The 20,493-nt window shown below is 40.4% G+C and overlaps 1 protein-coding gene across 3 annotated transcripts in view; it reads right to left on the bottom strand.

Annotated features, from left to right (window-relative positions):
- Positions 1-1,215: 1,215 nt before the first annotated feature.
- The window catches only part of KCTD3 (potassium channel tetramerization domain containing 3), a 49,800-nt gene continuing 30,522 nt past the window's right edge, over positions 1,216-20,493 (bottom strand). Inside the window, exons 11-18 of one of the 3 annotated variants that reach the window (XM_045081153.1) lie at positions 16,998-17,085; positions 16,766-16,882; positions 14,801-14,971; positions 10,937-11,092; positions 7,340-7,436; positions 4,146-4,330; positions 3,927-4,059; positions 1,216-2,945 (exon numbers count right to left, since the gene is read on the bottom strand). In XM_045081153.1, the coding sequence (XP_044937088.1) occupies positions 2,387-2,945; positions 3,927-4,059; positions 4,146-4,330; positions 7,340-7,436; positions 10,937-11,092; positions 14,801-14,971; positions 16,766-16,882; positions 16,998-17,085 (1,506 nt within the window). In that variant the 3' untranslated portion in view covers positions 1,216-2,386. Of the gene's footprint in view, positions 2,946-3,926; positions 4,066-4,145; positions 4,351-7,339; positions 7,437-10,936; positions 11,093-14,800; positions 14,972-16,765; positions 16,883-16,997; positions 17,086-20,493 lie in introns of those variants that run through there. The other 2 variants (XM_045081152.1, XM_045081154.1) reach the window with 2 other exon arrangements.

The following is a 20,493-nucleotide window of genomic DNA, read 5'->3' as shown; positions in this document are numbered from 1 at the left end:
TTCAGCTCGAACAACCTGTAAATAAAACACAGGCCAGATGGAGTGATTCAGGGACAAGGAACTTAATGATGGCACATCTGAGTAGCTTATTTCCAACACACAAATAACATGTAAATTCATCTCAAGATGGTTTGCTTCATTTTTCAATGTAAACACGGTTTATGAAAACACACTAACAGCTCTGAGTTAGAATTTACACATAAATGGTGATGGTAAGGGTGAGCCCATGTAATAGGATGTTCTGATCCCTCAGCCATCCGTGTCCCTTCGAATCTACCGTGGGGCTTTTTTCAAAGCGTGGATCCCACCCACCAGATTCCAACTCGGCAGGTCTGGAGGCCCCACCAAGCGTCCGTGCCTAACCTGAGGTGAAGGCCACATTATCAGCCTTGATGAGAAAGCCAGGAACAAGACCACAGGCTCCCGAAACAGGCAGAAGGGCTCAAAAGTTGGCTCGGTGGGTGACAAGACTTGGGGCTAAGCAAGTTCTCCTCATGATCGCCTCTATAAACGGAGGGGAGCAGTACCTCTGCAGCCGGTGTGGGAGTACTTCTGAGACCGCCCTGAAATACAGAATTAGCGCAAACACTGTCCTCATCATGACAGTTCTACTTCTGTTCCTGTTGCTCATCAAACGCGAAGTCTATAGATTCAGCTCAAGTTTTTTCAGTGACAGAAACACCTCCTGAGCTAGGTGCAGAAGGAAAATGCTGAGGCCCAGAAGGGATCATCTGCTCCAGGCGACAAAGTGCCAGGCAGGCTCCAACCCCCGTCACAGCATCAAGGTTCAAACTCCCCTAAGTGAGAGAAACGACAAAGATCTGCCGCCTCGTAGCAGGCGGCAACCTGTGCTTTAGCGAGTTGCCTCTTTATGGGCTTTTGCTCCGTCCTAGTCTCCAGCTCCTCCCTACCCCGTGGTCTTACTCTTGGAGAAGGCTGGTTAAGCACAAACTTTTTCACTCATTTTCTTCCTCGCCACCCACCTCTGACCTGCCTGTGGGAAGGGGAAAGGCGGCTACGGAGATAATGGCAAATCCTTAGCAATATGGCAATGAGGTTGGGCCCGACCCTCCCCCTCAAGGAGAATGTAAGTCAGCCTCGGCCTCTTCCGTTCCCCCCTGCTCGCCCCCCTTCTTACCGCCGGAAGCAGACCCTGCCAACCTTGTAGGTGTACTTCAAACAGCATAACGACTCCTTAAAAAACCGAGAACACACCGTCTTAATCAACTTTATTAGACTTCATTGATAAATAAATACAAGTGTTGTGAAACCACTAGCAATATAGTAAACTTTAAAGAATTTATTTCAATTTCACTCATATTTCTTGACGGGGAATATATACATTATTCACCAATAAATGCTTAATGCTTTAAATTTACAATTGCCCTATGTGCAGAAACTTGAAAAGTATTCCAAACCAAAAAAAAGGTACAAAAAATTTGTCTCATAATTCAAAATATATTTTAAAACAATTATTTGCATAGCAGCCAAAACCTTGAACCACAAGTTGAGAACTGCCGTCTTAGAAGCTTAACAAAATGGCGACATTCTGACTTAATTATTTTCATTATTGACAGTGGGTGGAAACACGTGGCCCCTAAATCGGACAAGGCAGACGGAAGACTAGGATGGTTTCCCTTCTGGGCACGCAATGCTCTAGCCTTGATTATTATTTTTTATTTCATCTGTTTCAAACACAGACAACTGCTCCAACTTTAAAGAAAGTTTAAATGGACTTTGGGTATTTAATATTGGTGACACTTGCTAAGATTTAAGAACTCCAAATAATGAGAATCAGAAAATGACCCACGATTTAAGAAAAACATCCGAAGGGACTGCCTACTGTGTAGTGTAGTCTGGTGGTCAACATTAATAGTGTTTCTGAATTAGGTAATTCTTCACAAACATAGCACCTCATTAAATATGTGGTAAACACATGGCAATCACAAGAAGTGTTGGGAGACTATCCAGAGAGATTTAATGTGATTCGCTTCACTGCACGATGCGAGACAAATCTCAAGCACGATGAGATCAGGAGCGCCATCTGCTGGTCCCTGCGCCCTCAGGGATGCCCAAGTGCAGTGCGCCCAGGTCAGTACGACTCAGTACTTGGCTTCCAAAATCCAGAGTAGCTAAACATTGAAAGGGACTCTTGCTTTACAAATGATCCGTTGAATGTACTTGTAAAACTAAAAAAACTTTCCAAAAGGCCCGAAGAGACAGAATTATTTTTACCTCCTCCCTCTGGGTAATTCCGTTAAAAAGATACCGAATGAACTCCGGTTTTAATTTCTTGGGAAGTTTTGGTGTAAAAGCGAATGTACTGAAACCCAGTAAAGTTGTGAACCTTCATCTAAATTAACGAAACAATTATTTTGGTGAGTCTTCACAGGCTGTATTCTTGACCTGAAGAATCGCTTTTTTTATGCCGAGGAGATGGCGTGGTCTTCGTAGGAGACGGAGACGCAGTCCCGGGGGAGTCTGTTCCTCCGTCGGAAGTACTCGGGGATGAGGCCAGATAGGGGACTTTCTTCCTCCCAAGGAATCCTCCTCCTTCAAATCCCCCTTTCTTCCGTAATTCCACTTTATTTTCATTTTCTTCTTCTGAGGACCTTTTCTTGGATTCTAGACCTTCAGCTATTTTGTGCACTTCCAATCCACCATCTGATTCTCTCAAACTCTTCGCTTCTGTTCCAGGAGACTTTCTCTCTGACACATTACACTCCCCTGTTGCCCGCTTTACTTCGGCTTGTATTGGACCCACGTTCCCATTTTCAGGGACACCTCTGTCTACATTTCTGCTCAAATTAACAGTCTGGAAGTCCCTGTAACTGTGGAAGCTCTCAGTTCTTCTCGCTCTTGCTAACAGGGGACTCTCTCTGTAAGGCCTCATGGAGCCGTAAGTAGCTGCTTCGTGGATGGTTTCATGGTGCTGGAGCTGAAGGCTGAAAGAGAGTTTTTAAAAATTACAGTTTAGATTTCTGAGATTTTTCAGGGGCCTATCTCATTAAACTACCTGAAAAGACATTATTTAACTATATAAAGAATGATGTAGGGGAGCCTGGGTGGCTCAGTGGCTTAAAGCCTCTGCCTTCATTCAGCTCAGGTCATGATCCCAGGGTCCTCGGATCGAGCCCCACATCGGGCTCTCTGCTCAGCAGGAGCCTGCCTCCCCCTCTGTCTCTGCCTGCCTCTCTGCCCACTTATAATCTCTATCAAATAAATAAATAAAATCTCTAAAAAAACAATAAAAAAAAAGAATTTCTATATATAAAAATTTACTTATTAAAACTCTTTATAGTATGTATTAGTGTTTGCATAGGTGTACGTGTATCAAATTACCAATGAAAATAATATATACATATTCAGTCCAGCTGGATTTCTGAATAACTGAAAAAAGCGATGAGGGGGGTACTCTTTAAAACTAATGCGGAACTAATATAAATCAGTATTTGGTCCTTAGTTCAAATTTCGGAATTGTTAAAAATGTGCTAGCTGGAAGATACACTAAGCCACTGTATTAAAAGTACGTAATAACTAAATCCAAGATTAGATAGATGATGTCATCCCTCTGATCAATACGTCCCTGAGGCAAGAGGAACAAAGTTCCACATACTATCCAAGGTGACGTGGTTTTTCTAATTTCCTTTGAATGAACTCTTGATTGCATAAAAGGCATCCAGATTGGCAGCAAGTCACAAAAGTTAAAGGAAAAATGTGTTTTTCTATGAAAAGAATCAGATATGCTTGCAGATGAGAAATTAATATTTAAAAAAAAACCAAAAAACTGAATATCAACATGAAGTCTGATTAAAAACGTGTCTTGAACAACGTGGCTTCCAACAACTATGTGATTACGGGATCTCCCAATCTTCCCCAAAGCAACCAAGCGACCTTGAGACACAGTCCCAGACCCCCGCCCGCACCTGGAGCTGGACTCCCGGAGGCGGCTGTGCTGGAGCACGGAAGTTGCTGGACTGATGTTAGGAGTAGCGCAGCGAGATGTGCTCAGGTCACACTGATCCAGTAACTTGAGCAGCTCCTCCTCAGTGGGACCACCTACATCTTGGGAAAACACAGCCTCATTACCATCACTGCCGTCAGAGGCTCCCCCTGCGACGCAGAGCTCTCGGCACGGAACCTACCCCTCTCTTCGCTTTTGTTCACCATGTCCATGGCCGTGGTCAGGTCCCACATCTGAATGCTGCCGTTCGTGTGGCCCGTGAACAGGTAGCGCCGTGGCCGGGAGCCCATCCTGCTCGAGCCCTCACATTCTCTCACCGTGAACGATGATATTGTTGTGCAGTCAACAGCCTGGATCTCACAGATTCTGCCGAAGACGGGGAACAGCTAACATTTTGTAAGCCAGATTTTTCAAATCAATTGTTTATGTATGAGTGTCCTCTATATGTAAAACATTAAAAAGTTCAAGGCAAGTTGACAGAAATAAAATTTGAATGCTGTTTGAGTATAGAGAAAAGGCTCTTATAAAACAATGTATTTGAATAACTGAAATAATACAATAATTTAAGTCACCCTTAGGAGAAAAACAGAAAGAAAAAACCATAAAAAATTTTTAAAAAAAAGAGAAAAACAGAAAGAACCTTGATAGGAATTGAGTAATTCTCTAAAAAGACGTTATAAAACTAAAAAGGCAGAAAGAAACAAAGCAACTAGGCATGAAACTAGAAAAGATCTTGAGAGGTCATTTAAAACTTATGCGCAAATTACAAGTCTGAAACCAGAAAAAAAATGCAGAGCTGTATGGAGAGATCTAAGTAGCACCCTCCATTAGGAAAATATTCTTAACTTTTCTGAAGCATTTTTATAACTATTTCATTAATTTTCATTAAGGGTAAAAGAACCTGAGAATGAACAACTATCCACATTTGACAAATAAGGAAACCAAGGAATAGTATCAGCAAATGATGTGTCAAAGTCATATAAAAGAGTTGACTGAACTGCACTTAATTATTTATCCCAGACTACTTCAAAGCAGAGGGGGCTTATAAATAAAAAAAATTAAAAAAGAAACAACTAGTACCAGGCAAATGCAAGGTCAAAAAATAAAGGAGGAAGGGGAAATACAATCCTTATCAACGTAAGAAACAAAAAACAGAATATGAAGCATAGCTGAGCTTCCTAGCAGGCAGGGCAAAAAGTGGTAAGGGGAGAGGGGTTAATTACTAGATGCCCACATATAGTGATAGATGTCCTAGTCTCATTCCCAATCTAAGAGAAAAGTTTTCAATATTTCACCAGAGTATAAAGTGTACTATAATTGTTTTTATAGGTATTATTTTCAGATTAAAAATAATCTGTCATTTTAAGTACAAGATTCCTTTCTTGAAGTCAAAAATGGATGAACTATCAAATGTTTTTTCTGTGTTTATCAAGATAATTACAAATTTTTCTTGATATAGTGAATTATATTTAATACCTGTAAATTGATATAAAATATTTCATAAATCTAGATTACTGTTTACATTTAAAATAAAGTGAAATGAAACAATATAAACCTATCTGCTTGAAAACAAAGATGATTTTGCTTTTTGTTTTCTCTATGGGCTAGATTCCTTAGAATAACTCCTTCCTTTAAAACGCTGACAAGGTTTGTTCGCTGCCCACTTGCAATAAAACCTTTTCATTTTACTTCCCATTCTTAAGAATCTGAACTATCTTTAAACAATAGCTTTGCTTCACATTAGCTTCATAAAGGGTTGATTTCCTATTCAATTCTGTAAAATAATTTCTGATTATTTTTATAAACATATCTTTTCCTCTGGAATCGTAAATGTAAAAATTATAAAATTTATTTTGTTATAAAGATTATATTTGCTTCTAACACTCTGCTACTGTTTACAGTAACAGAAAAGGGGTGCCTGGGTGGCATGGTTGGTTGAGTTTATGACCCTTAGTTTAGGCTGGAGTCTGATCTTGGGGTCATGACTGAGCCCCACGTCAGGCTCCGCACTCAGTGCAGAGCCTGCGTGGGTTTCTCTCTCCTTCTCCCTCTGCCCCTCCCTCTTCCTGCTTGATCTCTCTCTCTCTCTCTAAAATAAGTAAATAAATCTTTAAAGTAACAGAAGAGGGGAGACACTAGAATTGAACAAGACTCTGAAATACTACATCGTTAGAAGATGTTATGCAGCAGTTTTAATAAATGTTTGGCAACATCTTCACTGAATATGCAGAGAACACAATAAATCACAATGACTTATAACATTTCTCAAGATAATAATTCAACTTCTAACTACATCACAGGCTTCTAATACATTTTCTTTTAAAAAACAAGGTGACAAAAAGATAGTTTAGTACATAGAAATCATTCTCTGGCATCAATTCATTTAACTGCTGAGGACTACATGCAATGAACTTTGATGGAAGAAAATATATCTCCAAGAGATTATTCTTTAAAATATCAGAGACCATAGGCTGAAGGGTAAGAGTATCAGTAGCATTTGTTAACATTTATATGAAAATCTGTAAACTTCTTAATGACTACTAACAGGAATTCTACCTTTTTCACTTGTTTGGCCTGCAAAAAAATCTTAGGTTTTTATCTTTATTTATTTTACTCAAGATGTTATTTATTTATTTGACAGAGAGAGACACAGCGAGAGAGGGAACACAAACAGACAGAGAGGGAGAGGGAGAAGCAGGCTTTCCGCGAAGCAGGAAGCCTGATATGGGGCTTGATCCCAAGATCCTGAGATCATAACTTCAGCTGAAGAAAGATGCTTAACGACTGAGCCACCCAGGCACCCATATTTTAGGTTTTTAAAGAGAAACGTACAGCAGCTCAATCTGTGTGAAGCTACATGTAATAATTTAAAAGAAGTAAAATTTCACTCAAATGGAAAAGGAAGGGGAAACTAACTTCCATTGTGCATCTGTTAGTGCCAGGGACCACATAAGATATTTCATGTTTTTAATTCATTTTATCTTACAACATCTTACCATGGTAGGTGAACTTTATAAAAAAACTGGGGGGGGGGGTACTCAGAGAAAAAAAGCAACAAGTTGAATTTTCATAGGTAGTAAGAGCAAGTGCCAAAATTAGGATTTAGTCCAACTCTTTGCCATCAAATTCACGACTCCTTGCTCTGTAACTTGTCCTTCACTATGCACAGCATGCTTGAAAATCTAAATAAATGCTAGAGGATACGGACTAAATACTGTCTTTATTTTAAGCTAAAATGATCACAAGACCACTAGATTTCTTTTTTCAACAGTTTGCTTCTGGTAGCACTCTTTCATCAATGTGCCAAATTATTCAACAGGTTTTTTAAGACAAAAGTGACTTCTGAATATAAACATCTCTACAGTAAAGTTTTACCTTTTCCCAGTCGATGAGAGTCTTACGAACAGTTTGTTGGTGATGGGAACAACTTTCTGGATAAACACCTGTTGATCATCTCGCTCTCCGAAAGGCCCTGGGTTAGGAAACAGAAAATGACGAAACAAGTTAATTGGAATTCGGTTGGTTTCACTGAACAAAAGGAACGTGAATATCAATACAAAGAGGAAAAAGAAAGAATTTTCCATGCCTATCACTATGCGGCATTGTGTATCCCACGTCCAAGTCAGACAAGAATGAAGGGCTTCGACAAGTACTCCAACTTGCATTAAACCTTTCTTAAAGAAATACATAATATCTCAAGTTATATTTTATGCACTACGGCCATTAAAGCTGAAGGCATTAATTTGCTTAAGACTATACATCAAGAGTAACAGAATGAGACGTGTTAAAATAAAGGCTCTACATGTTTTATCTTTGAGAATGTGCTCAGTTTCTTATAACTTCAGAAAAAGGATATATAAGTAAAATTATGTATTACGGATTTTACTCTTTTTTTGCAAAGCCACCTGCAAACTCTTAAAGAATAAAGTGCAACTTCATTAAACAGAATTTAATTAATTTTAAAAAATTAATCAGAAACCTGCTGCATCCTGCAAGGTTTTCCATCTGAAAAAAAGGATTCAATTATTTTTACTTGATTGTACTTGGCAAGGCAGGTGACTAGCTCATAGTCCCCTCATTTTAGAAAGATTCTGAACAATATAAAAAAAAAGTATTTCATGTAAAACTTAAACATAAAATTCTAATAATTCTCGTTTTCATACTCACTCGCTAAAATAATACCAACTTGTTATTCACAAAAAGTTTGTGATGTATGAAACAATTTTACCTTATGTGAATCACAGCTAATTAATAAATGGAACATCTTTATTAGCTAGCAAGTACCTACACAGTATGCTCACTGTGTGCCACAGGAAATGCTTCCCAAGTAACTCATTTTAGTCATCCTGACAACCACATAAGGGATACACTATTATTATCTTCATTTTACAGATGAGAAAAGTAAGGCATCAAGAGATCAGGGAACCAAAGACCTCACGGGTCCTGCCTAAAGGAACTGGAGTCACACCCAGGACGTCTGGCTCCTGTGCAGGGGCCCAGCGACTGGACAGTCTTCTGCAGTCTGATTCTGCTGAGAGGAAATGACGGTCCTCACTCAATAACCCATAACCGAAGTCAAACTAGCGGTGACGAATAAAATAACCAGGAACGAGGGTTCTGGGACTGTATCTTCTCTTCTTTCAACCTTTACCTTCATGGGAGATTCTCACTTGTTTTCGTACCTCAATGATATACACACCCCCATCCTGAGCTTCAAGTTTCTCCAACTCCTCTCCCCAAACTGGCTCCTTCAGAGCACAAAATGCTCTCAGGCGTCTATCTTCAATGGTGAAGAAGGAGCAGGGAATCAGAAAGACTCCTCTGAATCTTCTGAACTTCTGCCTCGGAACTTCTTGCTTTCGAAGTCGCTCCGTTCTTGGTTTCACAGCGGCCCCCGATCCTGATTACTCAGCGGCCCGCTGCCGTCCAGATCCCCCCCACAGGAGCCTCTGAAGCTGGACTTTCTGTTCTGTTCCACTAACGAGAATGTCTAGCTCTTAAAATATTTTCTTAAAGAACTATGGGGGGGGGGGAATCTCCCTTCCCTCTTTCAAATATTTCACAAGGCTACTGTCACTCACAGGGCTCTTCCAGAACATCTATTTATTCACATTACACATGTTCTCCCTGATCCGACACTCCATGATCGGACCCTGCCCTTCCACCCAGTCTCACGCCCTACAATTCTTACCCACGTACCAGCAACTACTAATGACCTGGACATTTTCTCAACTCGCCAGGTTCTCTGGGCCTCTATCCCTCTAGCATGCTGTGTTCTCTGCCAGTAATGTCCCGATCCGGTGACATTCTATACCTTCGTGTCTCAGCTCAAAGTTTTAGTCCAAACATTAAGACCTCATCAGTTTCCATCAAAGTTAAGTGGCAATAATCTACCTCATAAAATTCTCAGGGAGATGAACTGGGGACCGTAGGCCGCAACAGCTGGCACGGAGACGAGCACGATCTGCCCCGGGTGCCTCGCCCCATGTAAGTGTTTGCTTTTTATCCCCACTGGTCACTGCACTGCAACTTGACGTTCACTGCATTTCTTTTTTCTTTTCTTTTTTTTTAATATTTCTAATACTTGGAGCAAAGGCACTCAATATAATTGTTGATGCTGTCACTTAACCCTGCACAATGTTGTATGTCAATTATAGCTCAATAAATCAGGAAAAAAATATACTGATGAGATAAAACTAAACTTTCAGTGCCTCGAAAACATAGAAAACTGGGTCACAGAGCAATTAGTTCAAATCACCAAAACCAAGTGTTTCTTTGAAAAAAAACACTAAGACTGTGGTAGTACAATTCCCATAAGCAGCTTCTATTTTTTTCAAAGATAACTATTTTGAGGGGCCCCTGGGTGGCTCAGTGGGTTAAGCCTGTGCCTTCAGCTCAGGTCATGATCCCAGGGTCCTGCGATTGAGCCCCACATCGGGCTCTCTGCTTAGCGAGGAGCCTGCTCTCCCACCTTTGTCAAATAAATGAAATCTTAAAAAAAAAAAAAAAAAAGATAACTACTTTGAAATCTTTACCGTGAGGGCATATTCTGGATGGACATATATTTAAATGTTTCACATAAAACAAATCTGGTAAAAGACCTCTCACATACTCCCTATTTTCCACCAGTGCTACAATTTCTGCTTATTTAAAAAATGACCAGACAGGCCCAGGAGTCAGTGAGCAGGTCCCATAGAACTATTAAAAGCACGTGAGACGCAATGAATATCCAGTAGAGATTCTTCCGAAAGTGCCCCTGGGGAAAATGATTGTCTCTGTGAAGACTGTGTGTGTGTGTGTGTGTGTGTGAGAGAGAGAGAGACAGTGACGGAATCCACATCTGCACGTGTCATAGGGTGTCAGGACAGACAGATCACAACTTCATATATTTTTGCTGAAGACAGAGAGAGAGAGAGAGAATCCACATCCACGTGTCATATGGTGTCGTGACGGAAGTCACACCAACTTCATAAACTTTTTGCTGAAATCAGAGCGTATCCACTGAGACATGCTATTTTCATTTCCTACAAGCCACTGTGATGCCACCAAGACTGCTAGCATGTAACACAGCCAGCCCTTTGCCAGCTTCAAAATTTTATTTTCAGATTATTAGCAATAAAAGAAAAAAAAGCTTCAGGTGTCAAATGCGCACTGCTATCCTGCCTTTATTTTTTTTTTTTCCCTATCCTGGTTTTTAATTACAACCTAAAGTGGTTAGCATTTGGAGATATTATTTTAATAAGGAAATGATAAACAGATGAAAACTCTGCTCTCAACTTTTTAAACAAAAAAAGGCTATAATTTGTGAATTTATAGAACTAAGAAACACATTAAATTTCTTTTAAATGAGTTTCAAAACTGAAGTGAAAAATTTCTATTTGAAACTCAGTTTTAGGCTTCTACTACAGTTAACATACTACTTCTGCATTGCCCACAAAATACTTGAAAATGCCCCCAAATTATCTAACCCACCTATGTCATTTCCAGAGGAATAGCTTCCATGACTCTCCGTCTCCTCCAGAGACAGTATCTTGAACGACGCTAATGGTGTAGACCCTGGCTGAGTAGAGATCATGCCTCTGAACCGTGTTACTGTCCATGTCCGGACGTGATTATTGTCGGCACACACTAGGAAAGAAAACAAAAAATAAGTTATTAAATACAGATTATAAAAGCATCAACAAAATCACTTTTATAAACAAATTTTAACTTTTTAAACTATAATCTTGGATAGATCACAGCATATTTTGAATGGCCGACAACCTATTTATCCTAAAGTTATCCTAGCCAACAAAATTGAAAGAACTGAATACAGTTTACCTTGCTACAAATCTAAGGAATGTGAGTAAATCCATGGGTCCTTATAAAAGTAGCCTGTTGAGTATAAACGTAAAAAAGGTTAAAAAAAAAAAAAAAGGTGTACGCAAGACAAAAGATGCTGAATATTATTCTGTTCTGTGGCTAAACTACATAGTAAGTGAGTTGTGCAGTTTATTTTTTTTCAACCACTGAAACTGCTTCTGTTAAATATTAAACAACCTAGATCAGGAGTTCCTGAAAATTTACTGCTACAAATTACATTTGTCAAAAAACTTGTATCGCCCACTCAAGCTATATTGAGGAAAATTAAAATAAAGAAGTATTTTTATATAAAATGCGAGACTGCATTTAAGAGACATACTCCAACTAGTTTTTTTTAATGTAAATAATATTAAGTGGATATATATTGAGATATCTAACAAGTACCTGACCTCTATTGTTTTTTTGATCTAAATACTCCTTTAGAAAATATAAACCAGCAACTGATATTAATGTAAAAGAAAAAAAGTACATTTGTGGCATTCCTTATTTAAAAAAACGTGCTTTTAGAAAATAAATAAATAAATAAATAAATAAATGTGCTCTTTTGTGGCATTCCTTTTTAATGGAAAAGTGCAATTTATTTGGATTCCAGAGAATGTGCTATTATTAGCAATGAGCTATGACTTCACCAGTAAGTGCTAGGAAAGTATCCAAGCTTTCATATATACACACCTTTCCTACTGGGTAAATGGCCACAGTTGCAAATTTGAAACAAAACTTTAGAAATTTAATTTTAACAAATAGCAATAAAAATTCAAAGTATCAGTGTTACTTATGTAACAAGATTCTCATGTCTCAGGATACCGGTTTCTGGTGAAAAAGGAGACATTTAGTTCTAGGCTGTTTAATCAACTTCATGGAAAATAATTTCCTGATTTCACTCTTATGCTTACCAGGATTCAGAAAAATACCTTGGAAAAAAAAAAAAAAAGAAAGAAAAAGAAAATACCTTGAACACTTAAAGTGATTCAATAGGCAATTATGGCTATTATGTTAAAATTAATCATTTAAGTTTCTATTTAAGACATGAAAACTAACACTATCAGAAAAAGAATGTCGTTACATACATGTTGATATCCACCAGGTGGCAGAATAATGTAACTGAGTTAACATAAAATACTCTAGATTTTTAGCTCAACTGGACATTTTTCTTGACAAATTTATTTAAATTTCAAACCTACAAGAAATATTTGATGTTAAAATGCAGATCGCACTGTGTAGTTCTCTGGAACCTCATCCTGCAGGAACCGCATCACCATCAAAACAACAGCACTTAGGAGTCTAAATATGATCATTTGAACATCACAATAACCTCGGCAAAACAATCTTATTTTCTCACAGGATCCAATTACCTCATTTTACGTAACATTTATTCAGCATCTTTTATGTGTCAAGAATTCTGGTAAGTGTTGAAAACAGAGTCAAAGAGCTTCTTCTGCTACTGTAAGACTGACTTCTAGCAGAGGGAGACAGACGATAAATAAGCAAACAAAACAATGATTCAGTGATAAGTCTATGAAGAAAACCAATCGAGATGTTGACAGCAAAAGCGACCTGGAGAAACGTCTGGCTAAGTGGGACTGGGTGGCCTCACTGAGGAGGTACTGGAAATGGACCTGAGTGACAAGAAGGCAGCCAAACAAGTATCGAGAGGTGAAACATTTCAAATAAAAAGAAGTGCAGGGGCGCCTGGGTGGCTCAGTGGGTTAAAGCCTCTGCCTTTGGCTTAGGTCATGATCCCCGGGTCCTGGGATCAAGCCCCCATGTCAGACTCTCTGCTCAGCGGGAGCCTGCTTCCTCCTCTCTCTCTGCCTGCCTCTGCCACTTGGGATCTCTGTCTAATAAGTAAATAAAATCTTAAAAAAAAGAAGTGCAGAAGTTCTGAAGCATTTTTAACAAATTCAAAAGCCAAAGGGTTAGGGTGTTGTAAGCAATGAGGAAAGTTACATGAAGGGCAGAGAGAAAAAGAGGCTTGAAAAGAAGGTAGGACCCATAATAGGAAAAACCCTATTAGTTTATTTATCCTGCACTCAATAGGAAGCCATGGGGAGTCAGCAAGGTTTACATTTTTAAAAGCTATTTCTGGCTCTACCTACTATAAGGAACATGAACCACAGAGAGGCAAGAGAGAAACAGACAAAAAAAAAACATCTGAGCTCAGTGATCTGGGGGAGAAATGAGAAAAGTTACCCAGCTGGCAGCAATGGACACCGAGTGATCAGATCTGTGACATACATTGAAGCAAAGCTAAAAGGACTTAGCGACAGATTACACATTTGTCGGGGGTGTGAGAAAGGGAAGAACCAGGAGCGGTTCCTAGGTCTCGAGCTTGAGGAAATGCGCACTGGTGATGCTGTGTGCTGAGACGGCTTCCGAGAGAAACAGCCAAGTACTGTTGATCCAGGTTAATTCTGACATGTCTATCAACCAGAGACTTGTCTACCCTAGATATACACATCTGGAACTCTGTGAACAGTCACAGGCGAAGAAAAAGTCTGGGGGTCCCCGGCACACAGACGGTAACACTCAAGTCACCAAGAACACTACGGACAAGGAAGAATGGAGAACGAGGAAGAGCTCTCAAGCAACCCAACCCTCAGTGACTGGCCAAAAGAGGAGGAGCCCACAAGAGTGTGACGAAGACTCTTCAGGGAGGCAGGTGAGCTGCTGTAAGAAGACCTACAGAGGAGAGAGACGCATTGCTTGGGGCGGGCGGGCATGATTATACTCAAAACCACTGGACTTTTTACTCAAGCAATTAAATACCAATAAAAGCGCGCCCATCCACCCACCCATCCATCCATGGACAAGGTATTTCAGCCCCATGAGTGTTTACTTAGACTGCAGATTAGTCAAAGATGCATCACCTTTTAGTATGACGTAGTCTTCCAATAAACAATAAACTTGATAGATGAAAATGATGCTTATAAAAAGTTTAAGTTAGGCAGGAAGTGATCTACAAAAGATTTAATGTAAAAGCAAACTCTACTGATACACCTGACTCAAAAGATAATTAAAGCCTTTTAGAAATTTCATATACAGTGAGCCTCATCAATGGAATTTTACTGTGATCAATACTGTGAGTGTCACACTCATTAAGCTTAAAAATCTGTATCATCTAAGTATCTAATGAGAATCGACATTAAAAAAAAAACCCTAATGACTAAGGAACAACGAACGCAAAAAAATGTAATTTTCCTCAAATAAACTGCCAGGAGAACAAAATATTAGAATAGAGAGTAAGTAAAAGATATGCTCAACTCTTTACTAGATTTATGTATACTACAATCGGGCAAAATTAAAAATAAACTTTCTTTAAAAGACAACTGTAACACTTCTTCAGTATTAAACTTTCCTACCATTTCTTTTAATATGCTTTTCTCACATAAACCAGTGTTTTTTCTCTTCTCTCCATTCGTGGAGTCTAGAAAATTGCACAGAGGCAAACAAGGTTTTGCCTCACCAGGACTTTACCTGACACCAGATGCTTCTCGGACAGCATGATTTTTGTAACAGGACTTCGGTGAACGGTGAAAGTCTGAAAGAGCTGCGGGCCCGAGCCCACCGTCTCCGGGTGCTGCACGATCACGCGCACCGCGCCAGAGCTCGTACCGTAGGCGATCTCGATCCAGTTCCCAGAGACACCTGCACGAGGGCAGAAGTTGAAAGGGGGCACATCAGATGGCGACACAAAGCTGCCCTGGAGGAAAAGCGACAGAGCTGGATTCGGTGCTTTCACGAGCCCCCAATCCAGCCCGGCACAGACAGCGCATGAAAATCGTTATTTCCTTCGCAAGTCCTCCCCCCGCCCCAATGGACTCGTGCAGCCCTCCCCGTGCTGCCTGTGAGGGTCCATCCCCGTCACCCTGACACCCGCTCCTCCGCATCCCCGTCTGTCTCCACTCGTCACTGACAGGGACTCAGTCGCAACCATCTTTTTATTTGTATCGCCTTACGGAGTGCCTGAGACAGGTCTTCTACAAATGTTTAAAGAATTAGTAAATCTGACACGCTAAGTATTTCCTAGCAGTATTTCTAAAGCAATATTCCATTACCACTTCTAGCCTGGAATAACCATGTGTTTTACTTTTACTTTTGTTATATTATTGATTCTTTCTTGAATACTCATGGATATACTATTTAACAGACTCAAAACACTTAGCTCTGAAGCAAACACACCCATGACCTTGCTTACATCACACTCACCTCCGGTGTGTCTAACTCCGCACAAGCTCACTGTCAAGCTCACCTGTGTGTGTGTGTTTTTTAAAGACAAGTGTCCAGACTCCATTACATATTTAAGGATAGAATGGAGTTCAGTGACCACTATACTTAAGAGGTTCACAGATAGAGAATCTTTTAGCTTTAATAGTTATTCTGCCGGATTCACCTGAAAACACCTGAATCAGAAGAGAAGGAACACACTGTAGCAAACGCTTCTAACCTAAAAAGCCACCCTGTTCTCCCCCTGCCACCGCCAAGGTTTTTCCTCCCTTTCTAATTTGACTGAAAAGAAAAGCACATCTCATTCTATAGCAGAGGACAGCAAACTTTCTGTAAAGGGCTAGATGGCAAATATTTCAAACTTTCCACGCCATACTATCTGTCACAACCACACACAACTGCTGCACAAAAGCAGCCAACACATAAGACCGTGTTTACGGACCCATTTTAGCAAAAGACAGCTGAAATCCTACTGTAATATTAATCAAAATCATCTGCATACATTAGAATACTTCCACTGAAGATTGCTTCTTCAATGAACTCAATAAAGTGATGATTTTATATGAGTACCACATTCAAATATATTAATATTGCTAGACATGTTAATATTTCCTGTAATTCATCACAGGTAAATTTTAAATTTCCCGCTTACATTTTCTTTCAAACTAGAATGTAAAAATATAAAAAACACAAAAATTCTTAATAAAATTTCATTGTAATGGCCTTGGAAAGACGGAAAGCTAGATACTAAACCTCCAAATAAAATGTTTTTTTCCATAACAAATTAAAATCTTTCCAAGGAAATAAGGCAATTTCCAACAGAGATTAATAGTCTGAAAGCTTTCTCACTGTTAAAAAAATAAAAAGCTCCCAATTTCAAAACAAAATCAGCTACGGTAAATAGGAAGGTAAATGTATAGATTTTTTTTTTTTTTTTTTTTTTTTTTACTAACTTTAGTTAATGCTGCAATGTTTTACTTAAATACAACACGGGAGAGGAAAAGTCCTCATTTCCCACCTCAACTTATGCTTGCTTATGGGTCATGTTTGGCTTCAATACATGACCAAATATAAACTTCAGACTGAGGGATGATATCCTCCAAAGTGTAATTCTCAAAAAGAAACTACTATTAGTTTTAGCATGATAAACCAGTAAATACACATACATTCTCCAAAAAAGGTCAAGAATCTGTAAGAGTTCTGCCGGGTACTAACTTGTCTTGGGTGTGAGGTACACGCTCAGCGCCGTAATGGCATCATTTGAAGGATCGTGGTAAAGCTCGGTTACAAGAAGATCATTATCCTTCATTCTCAAAGGGAACTTCTGCATATCTAAAACATAAACATTTTAAGTATTAAAATAGTGCATCTATTTAAAATTTTTTAAAGTAGTATTTTATTTTTAAAAAATATTAAATAGGACCAGGCTACATGGCCACAAACTTACCTATGTAGTATATTGATCCATTGTTACATCCCAGTAGCAGGAATGAGCCAGCAGTGTCGTAACTCGTTATAGGAACAACATCTTGAACCTGACGTAGGAAGATTATTATTAGATGTTAGGTATTAATTATCATTTACATTTCCTGCTCAATTTGCTGCGAATTTTGACTCTTAACTAAAACAAAACAAAACAAAACAAAAAACTCACTAGGGCTGTCTCACTAACTGAGTAAAGCAAGGAATTCAATCATGAGTTCGAGCCCCACATGAGGTTTGGAGATTACTTAATTAAAAAAACAAAAAACAAAAACCAGGGGATCCTGGGTGGCTCAGTGGGCTTAGGCTCTGCCTTCAGCTCAGGTCATGATCTCAGGGTCCTGGGATCAAGCCCCGCATCGGGTTCTCTGCTCAGCGGGGAGCCTGCTTACCCCCCACCCTCTGCCTGCCTCTCTGCCTGCTTGTGATCTGTCAAATAAATAAATAAAATCTTTTAAAAAATAAAGTAAAATATTAAAAAAAAAACCTAATATCTAAACAGTGCTTAGAAAGTTACTTCTACACACAAATGCACTCCACAGGGAACTCTGAAGAACTACCAGTACAGATCTCTGGATAATTCATCACCATGTCTTTGACAAGATGCTGTTCTCCACCTTCCTTCCACCGAAGACCCTACCTCTGTTTCCTAGGAAATGGCAAGACAAAAATTCCCCTTAACCGTTTATTTTCTTAAAGTCCTAGAATAAAAACAACAGCTACCCAAGCAAATCGGTCTAGTTAAAACTTAATAACTGCCTGTATCTGTGCTACAAGAAAAGCGAAGGGCACATTTCTTCCTGAAAACAAACAACCGATGTGTCTTAGAGCAGGGGCAATTAAGATGAAAGTGAATCTTCCCTACTCAGGGGTAGGCAGGAGATGCCTGGGCAACTGCAGAGCCGACATTTAAGTGAACTACTTCCCATGTATCGGGTTCTGGCCCCGAGAAGGAGAAAGCGGACTGGACGAGGGATGTGAGATTTCACACTTGCTCCGTAAGAGCTCGTCAGCTTGAGGGCGAGAAAGAAACCCGAGAGCAAGAGATTGAAGGAAAGAGCATCACAGTGCGATGGGCTGCACCAGAGTGTGCGATACCATCAGAGGAGCGAGCCTTCTCTGCTCGGCCCCATGCGGGGAGAAGGGCCGAGATCAAGGACGAGTTCAGGAAGTGAAACTTGAAAATCGAAGAAGTCGAGTGTGAGGTCGGTAGGGAAGGGCATGCCTGCCAACACCGAGTGTGTCAGCGCACCGTCTGGGTCCCTTCTAAGTAAAAGGAACACGTTTAACCGAAAGCTAAAACTTGGAAGTGATGATTCCGAGAAAGCTGGAGACACATGACCCTTGCGGGGTCACACACAGAAATAGCACAGATTCAGTTACCACCCCCTGTGCTGACCCCAGCGCAGGGTCTCATCGGAGCCAACAAGTTCGTCGAGAGCGACACAGAGCTTTTCACTCAGATGATCAAAGACGTCTGGACAACGGAGGGAAGACGACTTTAACACCAGTGACCAGTTTCCTCAGGCCAAGTTCATTCCTTGGGTTCTAGCACTCCAGAAAGAGCTTCAGCCACTACTCCAGAATCTTCAGAGTGGGAAGATGGGGACAGATAAGGGCATGAGATTCCTGTCCCTTTAGGTCCCCTTTCAACGCAAGAGGCAGCACCTGCAGGATCCCAGGGCACAGCTCAGACAAACATTTCTACCGTTTGTTCTCCAGAACCATGGGCTCCAGGGTTAGAACCTCCCCACTTCTCTTTCTGCAACCCTTGACCCAACTCCTGCTCTGCCTTCAGGCCTCCCCCTCAGTACAAGAGAACGGAGAAAGCAGGGGACGAGTGAGGTTACAGGAGCTGGGAATGAGTTCTTCTCTCCCAGCATAAGCGAGTTGGTCACTCTGTGGCCTCCTCTTCTTTATCCAAACAACTTCGTATGGAGAACCTGAGGAACTTACTAATGCAGGTATGTGGCTGAGTCAGGACGGTCACAAAGCTATGATGAAGTGGACTTTCCCTCTAAGGCAGCACACAGTGATGATCTCTCTTAGGTGCAAAATTAAATGATAAATAATTTGAAAACAATCAGTCTAAAAAAAAGTCAATCTATGTTCCCAAGCAATACAAGGTCCCTAGTCTTTCAACCACAGCCTCTACCTCGGTCATCATCATTTTTAACAGCATGTTTTAACCCTCATCCATGACTTACTAAATAATCACTTACTTAGATTTACCAGCCTATCGATTTCTTTGCTGATGTTTATTTCATCCCAGTCCTTTCCCTTCAAGGTATAAATAAATATTCCTCTTATCAAAGGGCATTTATTGTCTTTTATTTATTTTTGATGGAGGCAGGGGGAGGGGGAGGGACAGAGGGGAGAAAGACAGGGGGTGGGGCAGACTCTCCAGTGAGCAGGGGAGCCTGCCAGGAGGGGGCGGGGCCTGGGTCTCAGATTCTGAGATCATGATCTGAGCCAAAATCAGGACTCAGAACCAACTGCACCACCTATGCGCTCCAAAGGGCATTTCTTTAGTGGCTTTTTCATTCAAGATTAGAAGTTTAAGCAAAAAAAAAAAAAAGAATAAAAAACTAAAACATCTCTAAAAAATCAATTTTCTTTTTTCTTTCTCAAATCAGGTAAATGATTTTATAAAATTTTCATTAAGATCTTAATGAGGAATTAGTCAGTGAAGCATCTGCTTTCAACTCAGGTCGTGACCTCAGGGACCTGCGATCAAGTACCGGGGCAGGCTCCCTGTTCAGCGGGAAGTCTGCTTTTCTTTCTCTCTGTCCTCTCCAACTCCTGCTCTCTCCCTCCCTCCTTCCTGTGCTAGTAAGTAAATAAATTCTTTAAAAATAAAATAAAATCCTACTGACGCTGTCTTAGGGAGCCTGGGTGGCTCAGTCAGTAAAGCTCCTGACTGTGGCTGAGGTCCTGATCTCAGGGTTCTACGATGGGAGCCCAGCATGGGGCTCCACACTGGCTGTGGAGCCTGCTCAAGAGTCTCTCCCTCCCCGCCCCTCTCACCTTACAGAAGCTGTGCTAATAAAAACTGCTACACCGACAATTTCACAACAGCCTGCAGAACTGAAACACATACACACACACACTCTCTCTTAGTCATCTGATTTACAGACTTCAAATCCATCTTGATGTCTGTACAACAGCTGTCCTGTATACTCTGCGTTACTCATGGGCAGCACCTTTGCTGAAGGCCAGACAACCTACTCAACCGGAGTCACACAACCAGAGTCACGGCCATCCCAGGAGTCCGCTTCAGGACAAGAGTGTCGGGTGAGATCTGCGTTTCAGTCGCTGAGACTTCATTACACACTGTCTCTGCTCTGCACTACGAAGAAATTCATCCACTGGCCTGTGAGGCTTGTTTGCTGCATGAATGCTCAACCTTCCCAAGGTCTCCCTGAAATTCAGTAACAAACCTGCTCTGTCAGATACGTTCT

Source organism: Mustela putorius, unplaced genomic scaffold (genome assembly GCF_011764305.1).
Source record: "Mustela putorius furo isolate JIRA1106 unplaced genomic scaffold, ASM1176430v1.1 tig00000508_pilon_pilon_pilon, whole genome shotgun sequence".
Taxonomy (NCBI): Eukaryota; Metazoa; Chordata; class Mammalia; order Carnivora; family Mustelidae; genus Mustela; species Mustela putorius.
The sequence above is the reverse complement of the archived record's forward strand: the minus strand, read 5'-3'. Positions and strand labels throughout refer to the sequence as shown.